Raw genomic sequence first — 20677 nt, forward strand, 5'->3', positions numbered from 1 at the left:
GATTTTTTCAAACCTTTACTTTCTGCAGCAGGACTCGCCGTTTCTTCTATTTCTTCTCTATAAAAAAAATAGACACATAATAGTGGACCGCGAGCCAGGAGCATAATATATCGTCAGTCATCGCCTCCCGGTTGATACTTTGACAAATGATAGTTTAGATGTTATTATGATTTAATAAAATCGTCAGCCGGCTGTATCGCGGTGAAAAGGCCTTCAACTGGTAGCATGAACATGCAAAAAAGAAGCACCATACCTTTTTATGAGTGTGATATCAAGGTGCAAGACGTCAGATACGTCATTACCAAACTTAATTGGAGCTGGAAGGGACATGTTGCCAGGCATAGTGATGGAAGGTGGGACAAAATGCGTCCTTAACCGCTATACCAGTTTTCACCCGGGAGACTCTTGGTCATGGAAATCTGTTCCTGGCTCGCGGTCGGTATAAGAGTACTAGTTTTCTCTGTTTCTGTGTTTGTCCCGCCCGTAAACGGTTAGATAGTTAGGTACCTACACTTTCTACTTAAGCCTTTTTACCTACTAACTACATGAGAGTACAACTACAACAATTTTTTGCTACCCAAGTAAGTCAAGTACGAGAAATAAATATGTTTTTTAAATAAGCGTCCCTACCACATTCCTCCTTCACATTTCATATCATTAACACTGTAGAATACTACTCCAAATTTGATCTAAATAAAATACATGTATATAGGATATGTGTTTTAAAAACTTGACTAACGGGAGCAGGAATAAGAGACATCATCACTTTTAAATAATAATTTTAATTCGTCATTCTTGTAAATAAAAACAAAATTACAATTGTTACAAATAGGCATAGATTCGCTAATTTGTGAGTCTTGTTACATCGATTAACTTTTGTCTAAAACGAAACGAAACATATGACGGTTTGACAAAGAAAAATGTGTTGACACTCGACTAACAAAGTCGTTATAGTCTGCATTTGAGATTTGATATTGATAAAACGAATTTTTCTTTCAAACCGTCAACCTATGAATAAAAACGCACTGAACAGAGTTCCATAATTTCTTTATTTTGTTCTAATGACTTGAACCAAAGTTGTGTACTTTATTATGACTTTATTCTTATGAGTATACAGTACATACATACTGATTTAAAAAGATATCCATCAAGTTAAGGCACTGTGTGTTTATTACTCAGTTCTGTGCGTGATTAGTCAACCAAAAACATTATTTACACAAAAGAAAACACTTGGCACTGAAAAGATAAACAAAGATACAATACACGTCGAGACATACTTACGTACCTAAGCGTATTCTTAAATTATTCGATATAGTTACTTTTGTTCGATATGTCGCTTAACTATTTAGATACGTATTCGAGTAGGTGATATAATACAATATATTTACAATCGTACGATACTGGCTAAACTATTGAAGGCACCTGATTGAGGTCGGTGGAGGTTTAAAACCTGTAACAAATTAAACATTGTTTTACATAGGACTATATAAGTATAAAAATAATAACTAGAAATATCGTGATTATTAAAACAGTGTCATTATTATACCGTCACATGAGAATTACGACCATCATATCCGTATAGTAGTCTTAGTACTAGTGCGCCGCGAAAGAACCCGTATAATGTTATATATTTATATTTGAAACTTACTAAACAATTGCACGAGTGGCGGCTCTATACGTCCGTGCTCCAAACTATCGCATTTGTACCCAATGCACAAGATGGACAATTCTGAAAACAAACCAACGTAAACATCAGTAATCTATCAAAGAAATCGTTTCTTAAAAAGTATAATTATGACTGATTGTTGTCTATATTATTATACTCAGATTATTAAGGCGAGCTTGATATGAATGATAATACCTCTGCTTTATTATAGAAATCTTATGAGTCTTAACCTTTTCTGCACAAAAGATCCCTATGGGTCGAAGTGTATCCGCAAGGGCCCCCGAAAACCATAAGATAAGATAAGAACCTCGTAAGACCCAGGGCAATTTTTGCGCTTTTGAATTTGGAGCTTTCTTTTATTTCTATATGAGTTAAAAACTCGAATTTAATTTGTACTTGTACAAGTACACGAGGACTGACGAGGTTATGACCGTCTTCCTACTCCATCAAACAAAGTTAGGTAAAATTTCGCGTGCATCAAAAGCAGCGATTGGATTGATAAAAAAAAGAGAAGACACTGAGTCAGGTGAGAGAACCGTTAAGCAACGTTTCGCTGCCGTCACATGGGCGTAAGGTGAAAAATGTATTCACTGTTCATTACTTTTCTGTTAATAGTTCTTGTAGTTGTGCAAGTTCTTGTAGTAACGAACCGGCCAAGCCACGTATTAGGTTGTAGAGTTACAAGCTTGGCTCTACATGAGATCTGATAACTTTTTGACAGTGCGAGCCATATGGTCTCATCTTGGCAATATCTAGGTAAAAATTGTTTTGGTGGGATACTTAATTATGTATTGAAACTGTGGACCACAGTAGTAGTATTGGACTATAGGGTTGTAGTATTGGGTTTTATGGCAATTATAAAAGCAGTGTAATAGTTACTTACAACAATACTCTCGATGGCATTGGCTAACTGCTCCTCCATAATTTTAACGTCACCGTGATCCAGAACTTCCTGAAATTTTCAAAACATAATAATTGGTTAAAATATAAATTATCTATTCAGATCATAATCATCATATTTAAGAGTCTAGCTCTTGTCGATGGAGCAACAGATACCGCGGTTCTGTGCTATTGTTTTGAGTCCCTGATACGATAATACAATAATTATTGTTCCTTAAATTTTCCACTTATAAAAGTAATTTTCAGGTTTAACGTCAGATTACAATTTTTGGTTACATAAATGGTAATATACTTTGAAGGAACGGAGACGGCCTATATGCCCTTTATGATACTAGAATAAAAAAAATCTAAAGGAATCTGAATTGAAGCATTGGTACAAAACAAACGAAAAGCGCTTAAGGTGGTTCGCGTTTTATACAAAAAAGAATTGCGATTTTTTAAGTCAATAGCATTACACACTATTACTACAAACATATGTGCGCATCTATCTACTTTTGAATATAATTTTGCGCTAAATTGATAGTAAAACGTTGTTTTATACAGAAATCAAGCAATAAACGTTATTTTGGTGTTACATTGATAAAAAATATAAAGTGTTTTTGCGTGATTTCTGTATAAAACAAAGTTTTTCTACCAATTTAGCGCAAACGAATATTCGAAAGTATGCGCACATATTTATCTAGTAATAGTGTGTAATGACTTAATAAAACGCAATTGCTTTTGTATGGAAAGGGAACCACCTTAATTCTGAAACTTACTTCCTGGCACACTTTGACGCCATCAGCGATATCCGGCAGCGCGGCGGCAAGTCGCGCCGCGGCGCACGCGCAGCTCACGCTCGCCAGCCGCGCGGCGCCGCGCACCACGCCCGCGTTGCCCTCGAGCCGCGCGCCGAGCGCCGAGCGGTCGAGGGCGCGGTCGCGGTCGCGGTCGCGGTACGGCAGCGACAACGTCGACGCCGCGCGCTGCCATTCCTACAATAAGTAAGCTTCTAGAATGTGGAAAAGGGTGAAGGTGCTAGCGGCAAATTAAAATCGCTGATATGTCATAAAATAGTTTGCGCGATCGGTGTACGACTGATCATTCTAGAAGAAAGAAGAGTTAGAAGAGCTTTGTTTGAAACTATCGGATCGTCCCCTCTCCTTTTTTATATGTTTCAAATAGACTTTGTTTTGCATTATCTGTTTATTATTTAGTTCTTTAATTTGTTTACAAATCTGAGACTTTATTTGTCACTCGACAATGACGGTCAATTTCTCGAGGATTCTTATTGGTATGTATTGTCAATTTATGACAAGGTTTTAGATTTCAGAAAAATCCGTCTGCTTTAGATTTAAGAAAAGTAAGCATTTATATAAATACAACTCTCAGCGATTTTAATCTAACGCAAAAACCCAATATAACATCAGAATATTCATTGACGTGTTTTATGTCCAGATGATGTGATACTTAATTGGTGGAATCGAATACAAAATAAGAATATTTAACATGATATTTACCAGAACCATTAATATGGATTGGATTAATCGCATTAGAAATATTAATCAATGCAGTTATCACACTGTTTTAGTCACAAATGATACCGTACCTCAGTGTCAGTCTTCGCGTCCGCGTCGCCTATCGATCGGACCAGCTCCTTAGATATCGCCATTAAGAGGTAATTAGTGATTTTCGCTTTGGTTTCAGCAGACATCTCTTTACCGGTGACTTTGATTTCTTTGCACACTCTGGTAAGGTCGTCGTCGACCGTGTTGTGGATTCTGTCGAAGAGGTCTTCGATCAGTTGCCCGACGAGTTGGCTCCTCATAGCCGGACAGGAGCACCTCGAACTTGATGTTATGTAGCTCATGCTGTGATGCATCCTATCGTAGTCTGTCTTCTTTGGTATGGCAGTGTATATGGAGTAACCTTCGTCCACATACTCGCTTCTATCTGGCTTCAGTTCTATTCTAGACGCATGGAACGACTGTCTCATCGTCTCGCTCCGTAGCTCTTCCAGCTCTTCAGTCTTAATGGAGAGCTCATGACTTAATGTTTTGATCTTCTCATCGCACTTCCTCTTGCACTGGGTTAAAGCTTTTTGTGTTAATGCTAGCTGCTTTTCCAGAGATTCGACCTGAGAACACATGTCTTCTTAGAGAGGCTTGGATCCATGCACGGTATTTACAGGACACTCCATGCGTGGCGCGACGACGTTCGTGTGACAAGCGGGGATGCAGCGCGTTAGTGAACGGTTAAGCGGTAACGAATAAAGCGTTAGAACATGCAATGCCCAAGCTACATACCAATATTAAGCTATTACAATCTACAAACTAGATACTTGATTATAATACTACCGAATCTAATGTAAGATGCGTCGCTATTAATACTTAATGGTATTATCATTAATATCAAATAATAAACACAAAATGGTTTATATAGATATTGATTGTTACAAAAACAATGGCGATTCATCTTACATTGGAAAACATGCAACAAATTGATTGCGACTAGCGATGTTTTCTTATTTAATAAAAATAGAAAACCAAAAATACATACGGGGTGTTTCTTAACCCTTAGCCAAATATTTCGAAGTGAATATCTAGGTCATACTCGGCAAATTTTACAATGGGACCAACCACGAAATTTCGATTTTTTTTTTGGATCTCCTATAGAAAACATCGACATCTAAAACGTATGCAACAGCCAATTCTTTTTTTCGCGGTTTCGAGGTTGATCCCACTATCCCCGATATCACTATTTTGGACCCGGGTATGTCCTTAAACTACGTCCAAAAGAGAGGTATGGGCACTGTGAATGACATCTCGCTATGCGTGGTAGGGCACAGGACAGCGGATGTCATTCCAGATCTAGAGCAGAGCCCAACTGGGGAGGTACCTCCACCTTACAGAAAACCGCAGCCAAATAACACTAGACCCTACTAATAGTGTTGTGTTCCTGCCGGTGAGTAAGGTTGCCAGAGCTCGAGGGAGAGGAGTGTTAGGGTCGGCAACGCGCATGTAACTCCTCTGGAGTTGCAGGCGTACATAGGCTACGGGGACTGCTTAACATCAGGCGGGCCGTATGCTTGTTTGCCACCGACGTAGTATAAAAAAAAAAAAAAAAAAAAAAAAAAAAAAAAAAAAAAAAAAAAAAAAAAAAAAAAAAAAAACTAGAAGTTGCTCAGTAATTATATATATTCACCTCGCAAATTGTGGCTAAGGGTTGATAATGACACTGTATTTTCATGCGAAAATGCTAGTCGTACATTTTTCTAACCATGACTGAATGACTAACCTCCTCTTTCAGTTCACCGTTGGTGACCTCCAGATCCTGGTGGTTCTTGCAGGCTCTCTGCAGCTCTTTTCTAACGGATTCTAGTTCGCTGAAGAACTTCTGTTCGGTTTTCCGCGATGCTTCCTTCGTGGTCTTCATTTCTTTTTCGACATTCTTGTTCATTCTGCGGAGTTGCTCGACTTCACCCTGTTATAAAGTAATCGTTTAAGTTAAGAACATTATGGTTTATCGAATGTTGAAAAAATACATCGTAATGGTCAGCTTTGTTTTATATCTCGATAGTTTAATATATATATAATATGTCATATATTATGCTCACTTGGCCTACAGATGGGTAAAGTGGCAAGTATAAGGTTAATTTTGAGAATTCGATACGACATTGGGTACCAACCACACCCAAATCTACCCAAAATGCCCACAACACATCAACACAGTACCTGACTTACCTTAAACTTAGCTTCAAGAGATTTAAAAGCGGTCTCAGACTTCTTAAAGTCTGCCTGCGTTTTCGAGAGCGTGTTCTGAAGGTTAAGGTTCAAGCTCTGGTGTTTCTGGGAGTCCCGTTCAGATTTCTCGAGGGCTACCTTCAGTAACGAATCAGACTCTTCAAGTTCTCTAATCGTCTTCTTTAGGGGCTCGATGATTTTCTTGAATTGGTCTTTTTCATCTTGTAGTTTTTTAACCTGGAAATAAAAGAAAACCTATTAACCACTGCAATATGTTCAACAATCTTGACTTTTTCAAGGACTATTTAAGTTTAACCTGACTATTTCGGTATCGGAAAAAAGATCGGTATCTGCCTCTGATAGTGCTCCGAAAAATTAACGAGTACTCTAATATACCTTCATGACTTATCTAGCTTTGGAGATTGACAGAAACGGTGGTAGACTAATGCCTTACCTATACCTTCAAACTGCTCATAGTGGCATAATGCGCCTCCTTCTTCTTCTATTAGTACTTACCTAATCTTGACCTAGATATCACTCGCCTCTCGCTGTCTACCAGCAACTCGTCTCCGTTGAACGAACTGAGGGAATATACTATGAGTCCATGACTGTTCTTACCTGCCCCTTCAAGCCGTGCTCAGTTGCGTGCGCCTCCTCAATTTTCTTTTTATAGCCGCCCTCCATCTCAGCCCACATATCGTCGGCCTGAGTTAACATCTCGAGGTAGGCCGTTTCCCGTCTCTCGAGCTCGGCGACGCGCGCCTTCAACTCCTTTTCGATGGCGAGAAGCGCTTGGATTTGGTTCATTGTCGCTGGGTCCACGGGGAGCTGTTGACAATAATGTAGTTTGATCATTAGTGTAATGTCTATTGTAACGCTACTCCTAGTTTAGTAGTCCACGCAGACTACTAAACCAGGAGTACCTAGCCCGATTTTGAGGCATTTTTTCATTCGTATACTCAAGATTATCGGAAAATCCGAAAATACACAACTAATGTTTGCGTAAATCCTATTAACCTTTTGTCTGAGTATGATATAAGGATGGTGGACCGAGTTTTTAGTTATCATTGGCCTTTTTTGAGAACGATTTTTTCTGCTCTATATTATATAGCACAAACAGGTTTGAATCTTTGAAACCTAACTTTTAACAAGCTTGTTGCAGCTTAATTCTATATATAAGTACGTTTGTGCATTAGGTGTGTAGGTATTAAAGTGTTTAGTTATAGAAAACTACTCGTAGTAGGAATAAACTTGAAGTAAAATGTAAAACTTGGAAAACCACTTTCATATCATAATCCAAGGCCAATCGACAATCAACACATACTCTAAGCGATGGCATAGTTATTGCATTTCACACAAGCCAGCTGGTTAAACGAAGTTAAACTTTAATCTCTTGATAATAAGATTTGCAATCAACGCCACAAAACCATTCAGATAACATCCAAAACGATTAGAGATAAATTTCCAATGAATTCGAAGAACTAAGCAAGTAAGACTTATTTCATGACTGTTGCGGTGTTAAATATAGGTTAACGTCTTTATTACTTCTCACATAAGGCCGAGATTCGGTTACTAAAAGCATGTTAAGAGTAAGTAAGTAGTTTGTACTAGATTCTTTCCTACGGTCTGATAACGATGTTACAATGATATCGTTTTCGACGAATATGATCTCGAAATCCGAGATTTCGAACTAGTGCGGTAATAGAAACAATGTTAGGTGAAATTATGTAAGTAAGCAATTCAAGTTCGTAACTTTGCTGCTATATCTACTTATATTTATTTTTAACTTCACTTTCGGTCGGATAATATTATGTTCTTACATGTTACAAACAATAAAAAAAAATATAGCGTAGAGAGTAAGTATAGAAAAATCTGTATATCTGGTACCTAATTCAAGCTTAATTGATTTTGTATATCATTTCATTTTGGCATAGACTTTAGAGAGTAACTTACCTCCTCCTTCAGACTCTCTCCATCAATCTTGTCCTTCAGCTCGGAGATCTTCTCCTGAATCTGCTCCCCCTTGGAACTGCACCGACACTCCGCCGCTCTGATCTGTATCTTAGTGGAGTCTAGCTCCTCTTGCAGCTCTCTCACTTTAGCCTTTAGCGAGTTTGTCACTATCGTTGTCTGGTTCTCTATCTCTCTCTTTTCTTTTAACAGTCTGGAAAAAATATTGAGATTTTTTTTATTGTGATTACGTTCTAGGATCGCATTAAATGACTAGGTGGTCATAATTAAGCGCTAAAAAGCATTGAGCTTCCCCAGAAGCATTTCGCGATGTTTGGCCTTATAATACACATGTCAATAGCTGCCAGAGAGAGCGCTATGAACTGAGATTAGCTAGAACGCAGCTTTGTTTTCCTAAACAAACACGGCGGCACAAGGCACGGTCAAGGTGCCGGATAGTCAACTACGCGACCAAGCCCCTGTTTCACCACGCTGGTATTCGTCGTCTGGCATTAACAAATCACCGTACATTGATGGTTTAATAAGTAAATATTCTACTTACCTACGTTACTTACTGACCCTAAAATCTACAGGAAATTGTCAGTATCAGGTGTCGATTGTCAAATTAGTAAAATATTCGCCAGAGGCCCTACACTTGTATTTTCTCGCTCCCACCATGATCTTTGTCAACTTATATACCTATTGTTTTGGTATAAACATACTTAAAGACCATCTCCTGCATATCCGCGACGCCCGGCAGATCGTCGTGCGGTGTAGTCACGTACTTGACCAGCGCGCCGCTCTTTTCCTTCTGCACTTGGTTGATCACGGCCCGCGTGTCTTTACCGAAGGGGCACCGGCTTGCCAGCATGCGCTGAGGGCACAAACGATTGGTTAACATTACCTATGTGAAATTATCAAAACAGTTTCATGGCTTGTACAGAGAGCAGCTAAATTGCATGGACGCCTAACTATTGAATCCAGTGGCCATGCAATTATGCGCCTACACATATTGGGCCAAAGTATGTCAATGGAAGGGGCGCAACTATGCGGCAGACCGAGAGTGTAGCCGCTTGCTCCCTCTAAAGCAAAACTGCGTCTCTCAAATTGGTATATGTTAGCCCAATATCAAGGCATCAGATTATACCGGGTGTTGAATGCAAATGGAGAAAATCAGAAACTATAAAAAATAACTTTAGTACTTCACGAGACCGATTTGAGAGACCAAAGCAGGTATATGTGTCGGATGACTAAGTATGTAGCGATCCCGGGTTCAACATACCAAGGTAGTTAAATACCTATACTTGTGTGATGCTGATGAGTATGGATATTACAATATCTGAATCTCGATTGTTTCTATTGCAATTATCTATGATCGTTTCGTGTAAAAGCCTAAAACTTTAGCGTTCTTGGATGACGTCGACTGGCCCCTGATTTAATTTTGTGGTTAGCATAGAAATTGTCTTGCTCTACATAGAATCTGCTAAATATTATAATTTGGAAAAAAAACTTGAAAAACATTAATTTTAGTAGGTAAGTAAGTATATAAAACACACTTCATTATATCGTCACGGTCGATTTCGCCGTCGACGCTTCCTCAATATCATGATATCATAAATTAACTATAAAAGACTTCTCTTCCGATCACATTTCAAAAAAAATACGGACGAATTGACAACCTCCTCCTTTTTGGAAGTCGGTTAATAATAAGCACCTGTAGGTACCTACCTATAAGTACCTACTTCATTTTACCTATATTTATCAATTTTATTTTTAGCAGTCTTATTTTTTTCTTTCATAAGAATCTTCTCCTGACAAAAACAGACACAACAAAAAAAATTTGCGAATTGGTCCACCCGTTCACGCGTGATGCCGTGACCAAGTGAAATTGAGGGATTGATTTATATTTACATATACATTTAGCTTAGATTTAAGAACTAGGTATGAACAATAAGACAGTTCTTTTTAATATAATAAATGTTTGGATTTTTGCTATCCTGAAAAGACAGCCTAAAAGAATTCGACTTTTAGTCAAGTCAACGAAGACGACGGAATTTTCTAATTTGAATAACATACCTCTTTGCCAGGTGAAATGTAGGCGCCTAACGCATTAATGACGTTCCATGCGATCAGAGCCGGCACAGCCTTCTCCAGTTTACACAGTCTCGTGCGGAGCTCCTCCTAGAACACGAAAATTTGGTGAACTTTCAAACTTAGACATGGCAGAAAATACGTATATAGAATTCCCACCCTACAAACTATTAGGCGACACTTAGCACCTGTTTTAGTATAGACCCAAAGATACATTGATTGAGTAAGATGCGTATAATCCAAGACAATTTCGTGCTCCGAATTTGACAGGTAAACGAGATACATATACATAAAAATACTTATTGAATAAGAGCATTCACTGCAAGAGTTTTTTGGTGATACGTCCCGGAATAAATAGTTCCTAGTTGAAACTGCACAATACTATTATTAATTCTTTTTAATGAATAGTTTTATTAGAAAATACGTATATAGAAGTCCCACCCTACAAACTATTAGGCGACACTTAGCACCTGTTTTAGTATAGACCCAAAGATACATTGATTGAGTAAGATGCGTATAATCCAAGACAATTTCTTGCTTCGAATTTGACAGGTAAACGAGATACATATATAGGTACATAAAAATACTTATTGAATAAGAGCATTCACTGCAAGAGTTTTTTGGTGATACGTCCCGGAATAAATAGTTCCTAGTTGAAACTGCACAATACTATTATTAATTCTTTTTAATGAATAGTTTTATTTGAATGTCTGTGCAGTGTAGTTTATAAGTAAGGTTAATATCTAATGTTTATGTATAAGATTAAACTGCTAGTATCAAATTCACTTCTTTTCCGTTCTATTATCCAATTACCGCGATCAGTCTAAAAAACTTCATAGACGCACTCAACACTTAATTAAAGGTAATCAATTCATCAGTACCTGAGTGGGCGGATATAGCGATCTCCTCAATCGATCGATAATCCTAATCAAACTGACCTGTACTCTTGCTGGCCTTGGCCAGCAAGTACCTATATTGTCCTCATTCCTCTGTGAACAATGTTGGTACTGACCACTTTACCAAAGAATGTCGTTAGTAGGTACATTTGGTGTCGGCTCATTTCAAAGGTATTGTGTTTTAATTAGATTGTATCACTGTTTCACCCGCCATTGTTAATTGCTAAACAAGGCTATAAATACTGAGATTGAAAACCCGTTATATTATTTTCACCTCTGCAGCTCGAACAAGCCTACTTTCGTCACTACCTGGAGTGAGGAAAGTGCGACTTTCCTCACTCCAGGGAGTGAAACCAAGTAGCTTATTAATTTAGTGAAGGCCATGAACTGCCACTTTACAATTTTTTTTTGGTTTCTGTATTATTTTGAGTAATTCGAAATACATTTTAACCTATAATATGTTCTCACTACTGAGGTGAAAAATTATATGTGCAACACGAGAGCAAAGTTATTTTACATCTCGTGTTTTTAAGTCCCTCGCTACGCTCAAGATTCCAACTTAGAATCTCGCTTTTTCGGGACTCAAAATAAACGCTCGCAAGAAAAACCAACTTTCCTCTCTTGTTGCACAAATAACTATTTCACCTCAGCAGCTCGAACAAGCCTACTTTCGTCACTACCTGGAGTGAGGAAAGTGCGACTTTCCTCACTCCAGGGAGTGAAACCAAGTAGCTTATTAATTTAGTGAAGGCCATGAACTGCCACTTTACACTTTTTTTTTGTTTCTGTATTATTCTGTGTAATTCGAAATACATTTTAACCTATAATATGTTCTCACTACTGAGGTGAAAAATTATATGTGCAACACGAGAGCAAAGTTATTTTACATCTCGTGTTTGTCCCTCGCTACGCTCAAGATTCCAACTTAGAATCTCGCTTTTTCGGGACTCAAAATAAACGCTCGCAAGATAAACCAACTTTCCTCTCTTGTTGCACAAATAACTATTTCCGCTTTATTTTCACGTTTAGGTACAGAAACTAGCAAAACGAAAATCTTCTTATAAGATGGAAAAAGAACTGAAAGAAAAAAGGATGGAATCACATTTTCAACAAGTCCGTCATTAAAGTTCTTGATACAAACAACTATAAAGCGATGTTTTACCTATAATCTGTTTAATTAGGAACCTACACACATTTTTCAGTCAACTTTTGCATTTTTAAACAAGTCTTTTTGCTTATTATGGCAAGACAAGACCGAGGTAGAGCCCACGCTTTTACTAACCCACACATATACGAAAGGTTAGAGTAGTTGTGACGCACAAGTTTATTAGTTAGTTGTACTTTTCAGCAGCTTTTGCTTAAAAATAAGGGAAAAGCGAAAAAAATCACTGACTCGGACGAGAATCAAACTCGCGACTCCAGCACTCACCTGTTTGTGTTTCAGTGCGCACTCGTTCCTGTTGAGGTCTGCCATCAGGCGCTCGGCCTGGGCTCGCGAACATTCTCGTTGCTCCGTCATATCGCGTAGTTGCGCCGAACAGAGCTCATAGTCCATCTCCAACCTGTACAATAAAACAATGTTTAAAAAAGTGTCAAAAAAGTAAGCCACTATGGTAATGGGTGACATTTCAGTGTAACGTTCCTTAGTGTAAAAAGTGAACCTACCGAAGGAGTTTCAGTATTAGGGGTTTAGGTTTAAGATAATTATTTCTCAAAAGATTACAAGAATAATCACTTCCTGAGAAATACATGTTTACACTTAACTTAATACAAAGGAAAGTGTAATTAATAATAATTATACAAAATAATAAATACACTGCCAATTCCAAAACAACTAAGCATACAACAATCGAAAACTATTATATTATTTGTTAAAACTAAAGCGGGTAGATATAAGCTTTTAATAGTCGTTTTCGACTTTAAGAACTATGCATACAGCATGCGTAATGTAGCACGCTTCGGCTTCCTTCGCTGTACATTGCTTACATCTTACTCATAACAATGCGACACGCAACGCATGCAATGTACTGTACAGAGAACGAAAACGTGTTGGATACACATCTGATGTAGCCTAGCCCTAAGAAATAGACCTCACACGCTAAATGTACTCTTAAAACGATACCTATTATTCATTATTTATTCAATAATCAATGAAATCATAGTTACAAAACGACCACATCGTTAAATTAGCTTAATGAAGCTTGACGCATGTTCGATGCGTTGGGAAAGTGACGAATACATAAATGAACTCACTGCTGCCAGTGCAAACGGGTGTCATTTTCTATTTCTTCCAATTCACAACATTCCTCTTCGAGCCTCTCGTACTTATCTTGAAGTTCTGAAAGTTGCAATTCGAGCTCCTGCAACAGAAAACAAAAACCTTAATAACATTTTTTCACCCATATTTCTCAAAACATAACAGTTTATCAATTCTAAAGAGTAAAACTTTACACATTACGCCTAAATTTCAAACTAAATGTATACTACATTAGAACTTTTTTCTTTTTTTCCTCGTTCAATCCTAATGGTATGATTAGAGAAATTTAGAAATTTATGGCAAGGTAACTATTATTTTGAGAACACCAATGGTCCAACGGACGAGAATGTAAAATATGTCGAGCATACGAAGTTTCCTAAAAAAGTTTTCCTAAGGAAGATAAATTATTAACTTAAAAAAATGCCAACATGTGTGTTTTCGACACCAATTGCTTTAAAGTACCACAACTTCAGTTACAAATCTCGCATTTGAGTAAATTTTATCTTGCATTTAACGTTGTTAAATACATTATAAAAATTTATGAAAAATAACCATGTTGTTATTATTTAATACGACATTGAATTTTGTCCAGATTTCACTCCGCATAAGTTAGCAAGCATTTTTTATACAATGCGTTCTAGCTAGCATAATGGATAGCATATTTAATGACAATAAATAGTTGATTCACTCAGTCGATCTAAAAAATGTCAGTGTTACTTACCTGTATCCTATTCTCTAATATAAACTCCGTCTGCAACCTCTGTGCAAGTTTAGCTTCTTTCACGTCCTGAGCCGCCTCGTATATAGAGATCTTTCCCTCCAAGAACTTCAGCCTCCTCTCGTAATACTGCTTATGTTTCTTCCCCAATTTCACACACCTACACTCTAAACTATCGCCCTCTTCTTTACTATTAAGCGTCCTATTTCTAACTCCCTGTCTTTCTAACTTCTCCCTAATGCTATTCAGTCGTTGGATTTCTGTGTTAAGTTCGCCGGAGCATTCAAAACTGTCGTTGACGTCTGTTTGTGTGCTCCTCGTTTCTGTTTCGACGCCCTCGAAAATACCGCTTTCTTGTAAAACGTTGCTCGGTTTTCTTTCGTCGCTACACAAGCTTTCGAGGGATTCACACTTGTACCCTTTTTGCTGATAAGGGGTGACTGTTGCGATTGCTTTTTGGATTTTTTGCGATGTGATATCGGTTTCCTGTTTCGTTTTCAGGTCACATATTCTTTTTGGTTTGATCTGGAAGAGGAATTATAAATTTGGATTTTTTATTTTCAAACAAACATCGCTGACGTTAGAATGTTAATGTCAATGTCACATCATTTACTTTTTAATGGCTACCAATCTATTATTTAAAATACTGCTATGAAGGATCGATCACACTGAAGTTTAACTGTTGCAACTTTGGTTGCAACCGAACGTTTACGGCAACTTTTTTGTAAAAAGTATAAAGCATAAGATGCAAGTGCATGACGTACAAAAAATACACACCTGATAGCACTCATCCTCGCTAACAGAACTGCTCAGTGCCTGAAGATTATACAGCAGCATCAGCACCTGCTCCAAGCAGTTCCTGTCTTCCACCGACCCAGCGTTCAAGATCATCTGTTCCAAATGCTCCTTCACCGGATTGCTCCTCAACGAGTCACTGGACTCGGAGGTGCGGTCGAGGATGTCCGCAAGGACCTGCGCTTTCGCGAAGTCTTCTTTAAAGTCATCATGGGGGGTGGCGAGGTGGCGGCGCGGGTGGGGGGAGCTGGGGGCGGGGGATTTATATCCGGAATCCATTCGCTTGAGCTCTGGGGACGCGGAGTCTTTGATGCGTGAGCCGGGGGACACGCAGCCTGAGTCGGAGTCCGTTAGGTTGTCCCTTGCCTGTGGAAGAAAGTGATTCATTAGAAATGCTTGATAGGTTTAATCCAAGTAGGCTCCTTATAGGTTGTTTCACTTCATCATAAATCAAATTACGCTGCGTCTTAAGTAAGCGAACAACTCGCGAACGCGAAGCGGAAGGGCGCGGCGCGGCGTTCGCGTTCGCAACGAGATTGCCGAGGACATTTCTATAATAGGTATCAAAGGATTGATTCACCCCGCGCCGCGTCATTTCGCTTCGTGTTCGCGTATTGTTCGCCTACGTAGTACGCTGCATTAGGGTAGAGTAAGAGAAATAAAATGCGACTAGCGTAGAGTTACCTACTTGTATTCCTAGAAAGGACCCACAAGCCACATGGTTTTAATATGCTCTAATACCTGAACTCTTTGCAAAAGTCATCGCTTGTTACTATATCTAGGTAGAATAAGATCGCTCTATTATGATTCATACATAAATACATAAGCAAAGAAAACATACATGTTTACGAAAGAAAATATGTATACCTGAGTAAATAAATAAAATATCATTTCTATCTCGTTAAGAAACCGTGTGGCGTCAATCTAGTGAACAAATATATAGTTAGGTATACCTAGTCACATCTTGTCCTTATCACAATGAAATAGGGTGTATAATGGTATAAATTTTTATGAGGCGTATTGCAACGTTGGGCTCCAGTTAGTCGCAGTTTCGAATGAAAATTGCCGGAACTATCGGACTTCGTATCGGAGCTCATTACCATGAAGATTTAGACGTCGCCGCCGGCTTCTGCGCTGAGCAAATTGGTATGTGCAAGTCAAAATTCAAGATCAATTATTTAAAAGTAGGTAAATGCTTTATTTTTTCTACAAATTAGCGAAAGTACCTATAGTGAAGAGTAGAAATTAAATAAATAAAACTAAAAAAAATCTATACTAAATTGTTGCCATGTTTAAGCATCGTACGTCAAAAATGTGACAGTTGCAAGTACGTAGGAAGTGGCGCCGGCAAAAAAATTCTACAATTTCTAGTCGGACTGTAAAGCCCTACCACAAAGCTCAGGAGATTGTTTAAACAGTAGCGCGGCGTCTTTTTACTCGCCGAAGGTACTTTTAGGAGTAAAAACAGTATAAGCAAAGATAAATATAAGTATAAGTAAGTATTACATTTTTACGTGCAGTGTTTTTAAACGGATCAAATTAAACAGCCCAAACACGGATATCCTGTATTTATCCATACACTCAAGACGTACAAGTCCGGTTCCTGACTCCTGACGCGAATTCATAATAATAAGTTAATATTTATACGAGCATTTACTTTCATGGATAAATCAGTTTCCATCGTCAAACGCAGTAAAACTAAATAACATTTAATTCATCGTTCATATATAGGAAAGTACATATGTAGTTGTAATAAACGACGTATTATACGTCAAATGTAGTGGAAGACGCCTCCAAAATAGATGGAGGGATGATACAAGGTATCTGATCTGACAAAAGCTGCCGTAATTATCCAAGCACTGGCTTGATATATATATTTCATTCAACCCTAATAGGAAATAGTATTTCCTACGAGTAGATATTGCTGATGGCGTGATGGCTGCATAGTTATATTAAATACGTCAAATATGTGTTCGATTCGACTCCGCCCTCAACAAAGCATTAGCTAAAACTACTATCAGTGCCCTAATTAGTTTGAGTACAAATTTTATAACAGCCTTAATACGCCGACAAAGGACCGCCACAAGCTACATAATTATGAACCGCACCTATATTCGTCAACTGTGCCTTTTCCTCATAAATACTAAATAATCGCATATCTACCGATAACTTGTTCTATTGCGCACTTTACTTGCTCTACATGCCCTTCAGGTGAAGCGTTGAAAACGGAGTGCGAGCACGTGGCTAGGAGCGGAACTTGATGTTAATCAGTGTACTATCTTAATTGCCACATGCTAACTTAATGATCTAGACTCTAGACGACCTGTGAATTTCTTTATTAAGTAAACTATGAGCAAAATCAGCGTAAAAATATTAATTGTCTGCAATTTAAACTCATCCAGGAAAATATTAACTGTAAAACATGACAAATCAAGTACAAAGTAATGTAATATTCAAAATCATCGTTTAAAGTCTAACCTATCAGCTTAAGTAAAGAGACAACTTAAAATTTGTATCATATATATTTTTTCCACTGTTTTCAAAAAATAAAGAGAGCTTTTCCGATCGGGTCCAGTGAAAAACTGCTTTACCTATTATTTTTCTGATACAACCCTGACCTACATTAGATAACTATATGCAAAATATGAAATTAAGTTTGATTAGATTCGATCTTAGATTACAAATACTGCTAGCATAACGTTACTGACCGTATTAGGTAAATCTACGTGCGTTCAACCATGTATGAACGTGCATGTAATATGCGCGTATAAAATGCCGTTTATTTTGCCGACAATTAAAAGTAAGGTTAGTAGGAAGAGACGGGGAAGGACAGCCCCTTATTAGTTGACTGAGTTCCTTCATCCTTATACATTCTGTGTTCTATTGATCTGAAATGCCTTTTATGTCGAAAGGTAAATTGCAATCAAACAACGAATGCCCATAGTGTAGCTAGGTGAAGGTAGATGTGAAGAAGATGAAAACAGATTGCTCTGTCTGTCAGATGAAGACCCTATAGTCCTCTTCCGTGCTTTAGCAGTCGAATTTGAGGCTACTTTATTTTGTAAGACTACGTATCTTTGTATTCCTTTGTCTATACTTACTTATTTACTTACTACGGTGACGCAACGACCCAGAGTGAGTCCTGGCCTCCGACACCAGATCACGTCATGCCTCTCAGTCTTGCGATAGCTCTCGCCAGTCGCCGTGGCTGAGGTTGAGCAGGTCTTGAGCAACTACGTCTTTCCACCTATTTCTTATGTCTTTATGCTTTATTTATTCTTTATTGTATTGCAGTCATGTTCATAATACATTAGGTGTTACAGTTTGAGGATGGTAGGTACATGACACCCTGTAAGGGCACTCAATTTTTCTTAAGTCTAGGTACTTACATGCATCTCAATAAAATCTATATTTATAATTTTATATTTTATTGACGTTTATGCAACGTTAAATGTCAAGTTCGTTTAGAAAATTAGTAAAATAATAAAATAATGATGCTAAATATTAAATGTCCAGGTTCATTTATAAATAGATTTAAATTCTACGTCTATGTCTATTTATTGTCTTTCCTTGCTTGGAAAAATTATCAAAGCATATAAAACTATTCATTGATTGTGAATTAAAGTACATTGGGGTAACTTCGAATGCGGGTTAGGTAATTTTGGCAAATATGTACTTAATAAACTAGATGCACTCTCTACTGTAGCAACAGTAAGCAAGATGGCTTGGTTTAGCGTTGCAGTAGCGTACCTAAGTACCAGTTAGCACCATCCGCACTTGATAGACTGATCAACGTCACCCGGCGCGCCGCGGCGGTTTACTTTAAAACTTTCCATACAATAAAATTTTGCGAACTCTTTAACGAAGACAAATAGTTTGGTGCAACCGACCCTAAGTGTCGCATTTTTATCACCTGTCACCATGCTTGTCGCGTTCTAACAAGTAAGTGCCGAAAGTGACAGGTATAGTGTAATTACCCCACCCTTCAGAGTATACCCCAATGCACCGTATATGATACACGAGAAATGAGAGAAATTTAAAAAAAGATGATAATGGCATTTCCTATAACAAGAAACTCGGAAAGCATCATTTCACGGTTGAACACTTTTACCCCACATTTCCCAAGAGCTTGATGACTTAATGGGCGATAAATCGATATGCGAAGCCTATAATTTAAAACAATAAACAGGAGAACTGCGATAAAACTACTAATTTATAGTGTTGCCATCCCACTGCACAAGATAATTTGATTTGCGAAAATCTTTAATCTCCCTGTATTCCTAATAAATTAACTTTAACGCGTTATAAAGTACAATCTACGAGTAAATCAAGACGGCAAATACGATATTGAATTAACCACTTTATTAATCAACCTGATCATTTTATTGATTTCAATAAATTTCTAGTGACAGACAAGATAGGTAGGTAGGTGTCTAAATACTTTTCCGGCTTTATACTCTAAGGTGTTTTAAAGATACATAGGGACAGACGGACGGACAGACAGCGGAACTTTGTTTTTTACTATGTATTGATAACGATTGTTCTTGACCCTTACTAACATTTACGACTGTTTTTAGTGCATATCAACTATATGTGGGATTCATTGTTCCTTTGTAAAAATAATGGGTTCTGTAGAAATGCAGTCTTATTGCATTATGCAGTTTCTTGTACGTATAAATGTTAATTCGAGCATGTGCTTTGCATTGCAAACACTTTACACAATGATTTGAATAAAAACTTGTCTCCCACTAGGAAACATCAAGAAAGTACCATTGTATTATATCAACGCACAAATGACCATTTATAGATGTAATCTCTATACAATTTACTGAAATTAATAATTAAAGGAAAAATTGAAGGGAAGCGTGGTAGCGGTAAAAGGCGCACATCATGGACTGGAAATATAAGAGACTGGTTAAAAGTGAAGAGCATAGATAGACTAATTCGCATGACTGAACATAGAGAGACATATAGACATATGGTCGCCGACCTCCTGGACGGAGATGGCACGTGAAGAAGAAGAATCTCTTTGCAATAAAGATTATAAATGTATATTTTATTAATTATGAATGGTACGCACAGTAAATGCGTGCAATGTTTAGCCCTGTTTAATGGAATAGTACCTATATTACATACCAGGGCAGTAAAGTAAAAAATGTCGCAACAAACGCTTCGCCTCGGCCGACAATGTAATCTGCGGCTTTCTTATTTACTGGCTGAGGTGGGCAGGTATACTATGTATTTGACTGCTTGACGAAGCCGGAAAGCGGCAACTTCGTTTAGCGCAGCAGGCCGAAAGTAGACGCTTTTCCGCAGAAAAATCATTTTAATGCGTTCTCAGAGCACCGACTTGAGTGTCAGACTGATAAGGGCGTCGCTCTACATCTTTTCAGGCCCGGATTAAGAGACCCAGGGCCCCTAGGCACTTAGTATGGCACTTAGAATTTAGGGAAGCCCCCTTCTCCATCTAAAATTCATTGCTAGGTTGGCTGGGCCCCTAGGCCCGGGCCTTATGGGCCTAGGCGGAAATCCGGCCTTGTCCAATCTCTGATCTTCTCCCATACGATAACAAGAAAAGATTTAAGAGCCTTTTAGCTTACCTTAGAGGTGGCTCTATCGTGTCTCAAATACAGTCGCTTTGGCAGCGAAAGTAGATTGACCGTCAAAATTATTAGGTATTTA

General features: G+C 38.0%; 1 protein-coding gene across 2 annotated transcripts in view; it reads right to left on the minus strand.

The window, feature by feature from the left end:
- Positions 1–766: 766 nt before the first annotated feature.
- Positions 767–20677, minus strand: part of LOC134744533 (axoneme-associated protein mst101(2)) — a 169676-nt gene continuing 149765 nt past the window's right edge. For both annotated transcript variants that reach the window (XM_063678339.1, XM_063678340.1), the window contains 15 exons: positions 14978–15361; positions 14204–14725; positions 13479–13585; positions 12655–12787; positions 10315–10419; positions 8961–9112; positions 8242–8452; positions 6907–7116; positions 6289–6525; positions 5843–6028; positions 4155–4682; positions 3325–3540; positions 2550–2618; positions 1649–1729; positions 767–1450 (listed from right to left, as the gene is read on the minus strand). In XM_063678339.1, the coding sequence (XP_063534409.1) occupies positions 1673–1729; positions 2550–2618; positions 3325–3540; positions 4155–4682; positions 5843–6028; positions 6289–6525; positions 6907–7116; positions 8242–8452; positions 8961–9112; positions 10315–10419; positions 12655–12787; positions 13479–13585; positions 14204–14725; positions 14978–15361 (3117 nt within the window). In that variant the 3' untranslated portion in view covers positions 767–1450; positions 1649–1672. The remainder of the gene's footprint in view (positions 1451–1648; positions 1730–2549; positions 2619–3324; positions 3541–4154; positions 4683–5842; positions 6029–6288; positions 6526–6906; positions 7117–8241; positions 8453–8960; positions 9113–10314; positions 10420–12654; positions 12788–13478; positions 13586–14203; positions 14726–14977; positions 15362–20677) is intronic.

This window comes from Cydia strobilella, chromosome 10 (assembly GCF_947568885.1).
Source record: "Cydia strobilella chromosome 10, ilCydStro3.1, whole genome shotgun sequence".
In the NCBI taxonomy this organism is placed as follows: Eukaryota; Metazoa; Arthropoda; class Insecta; order Lepidoptera; family Tortricidae; genus Cydia; species Cydia strobilella.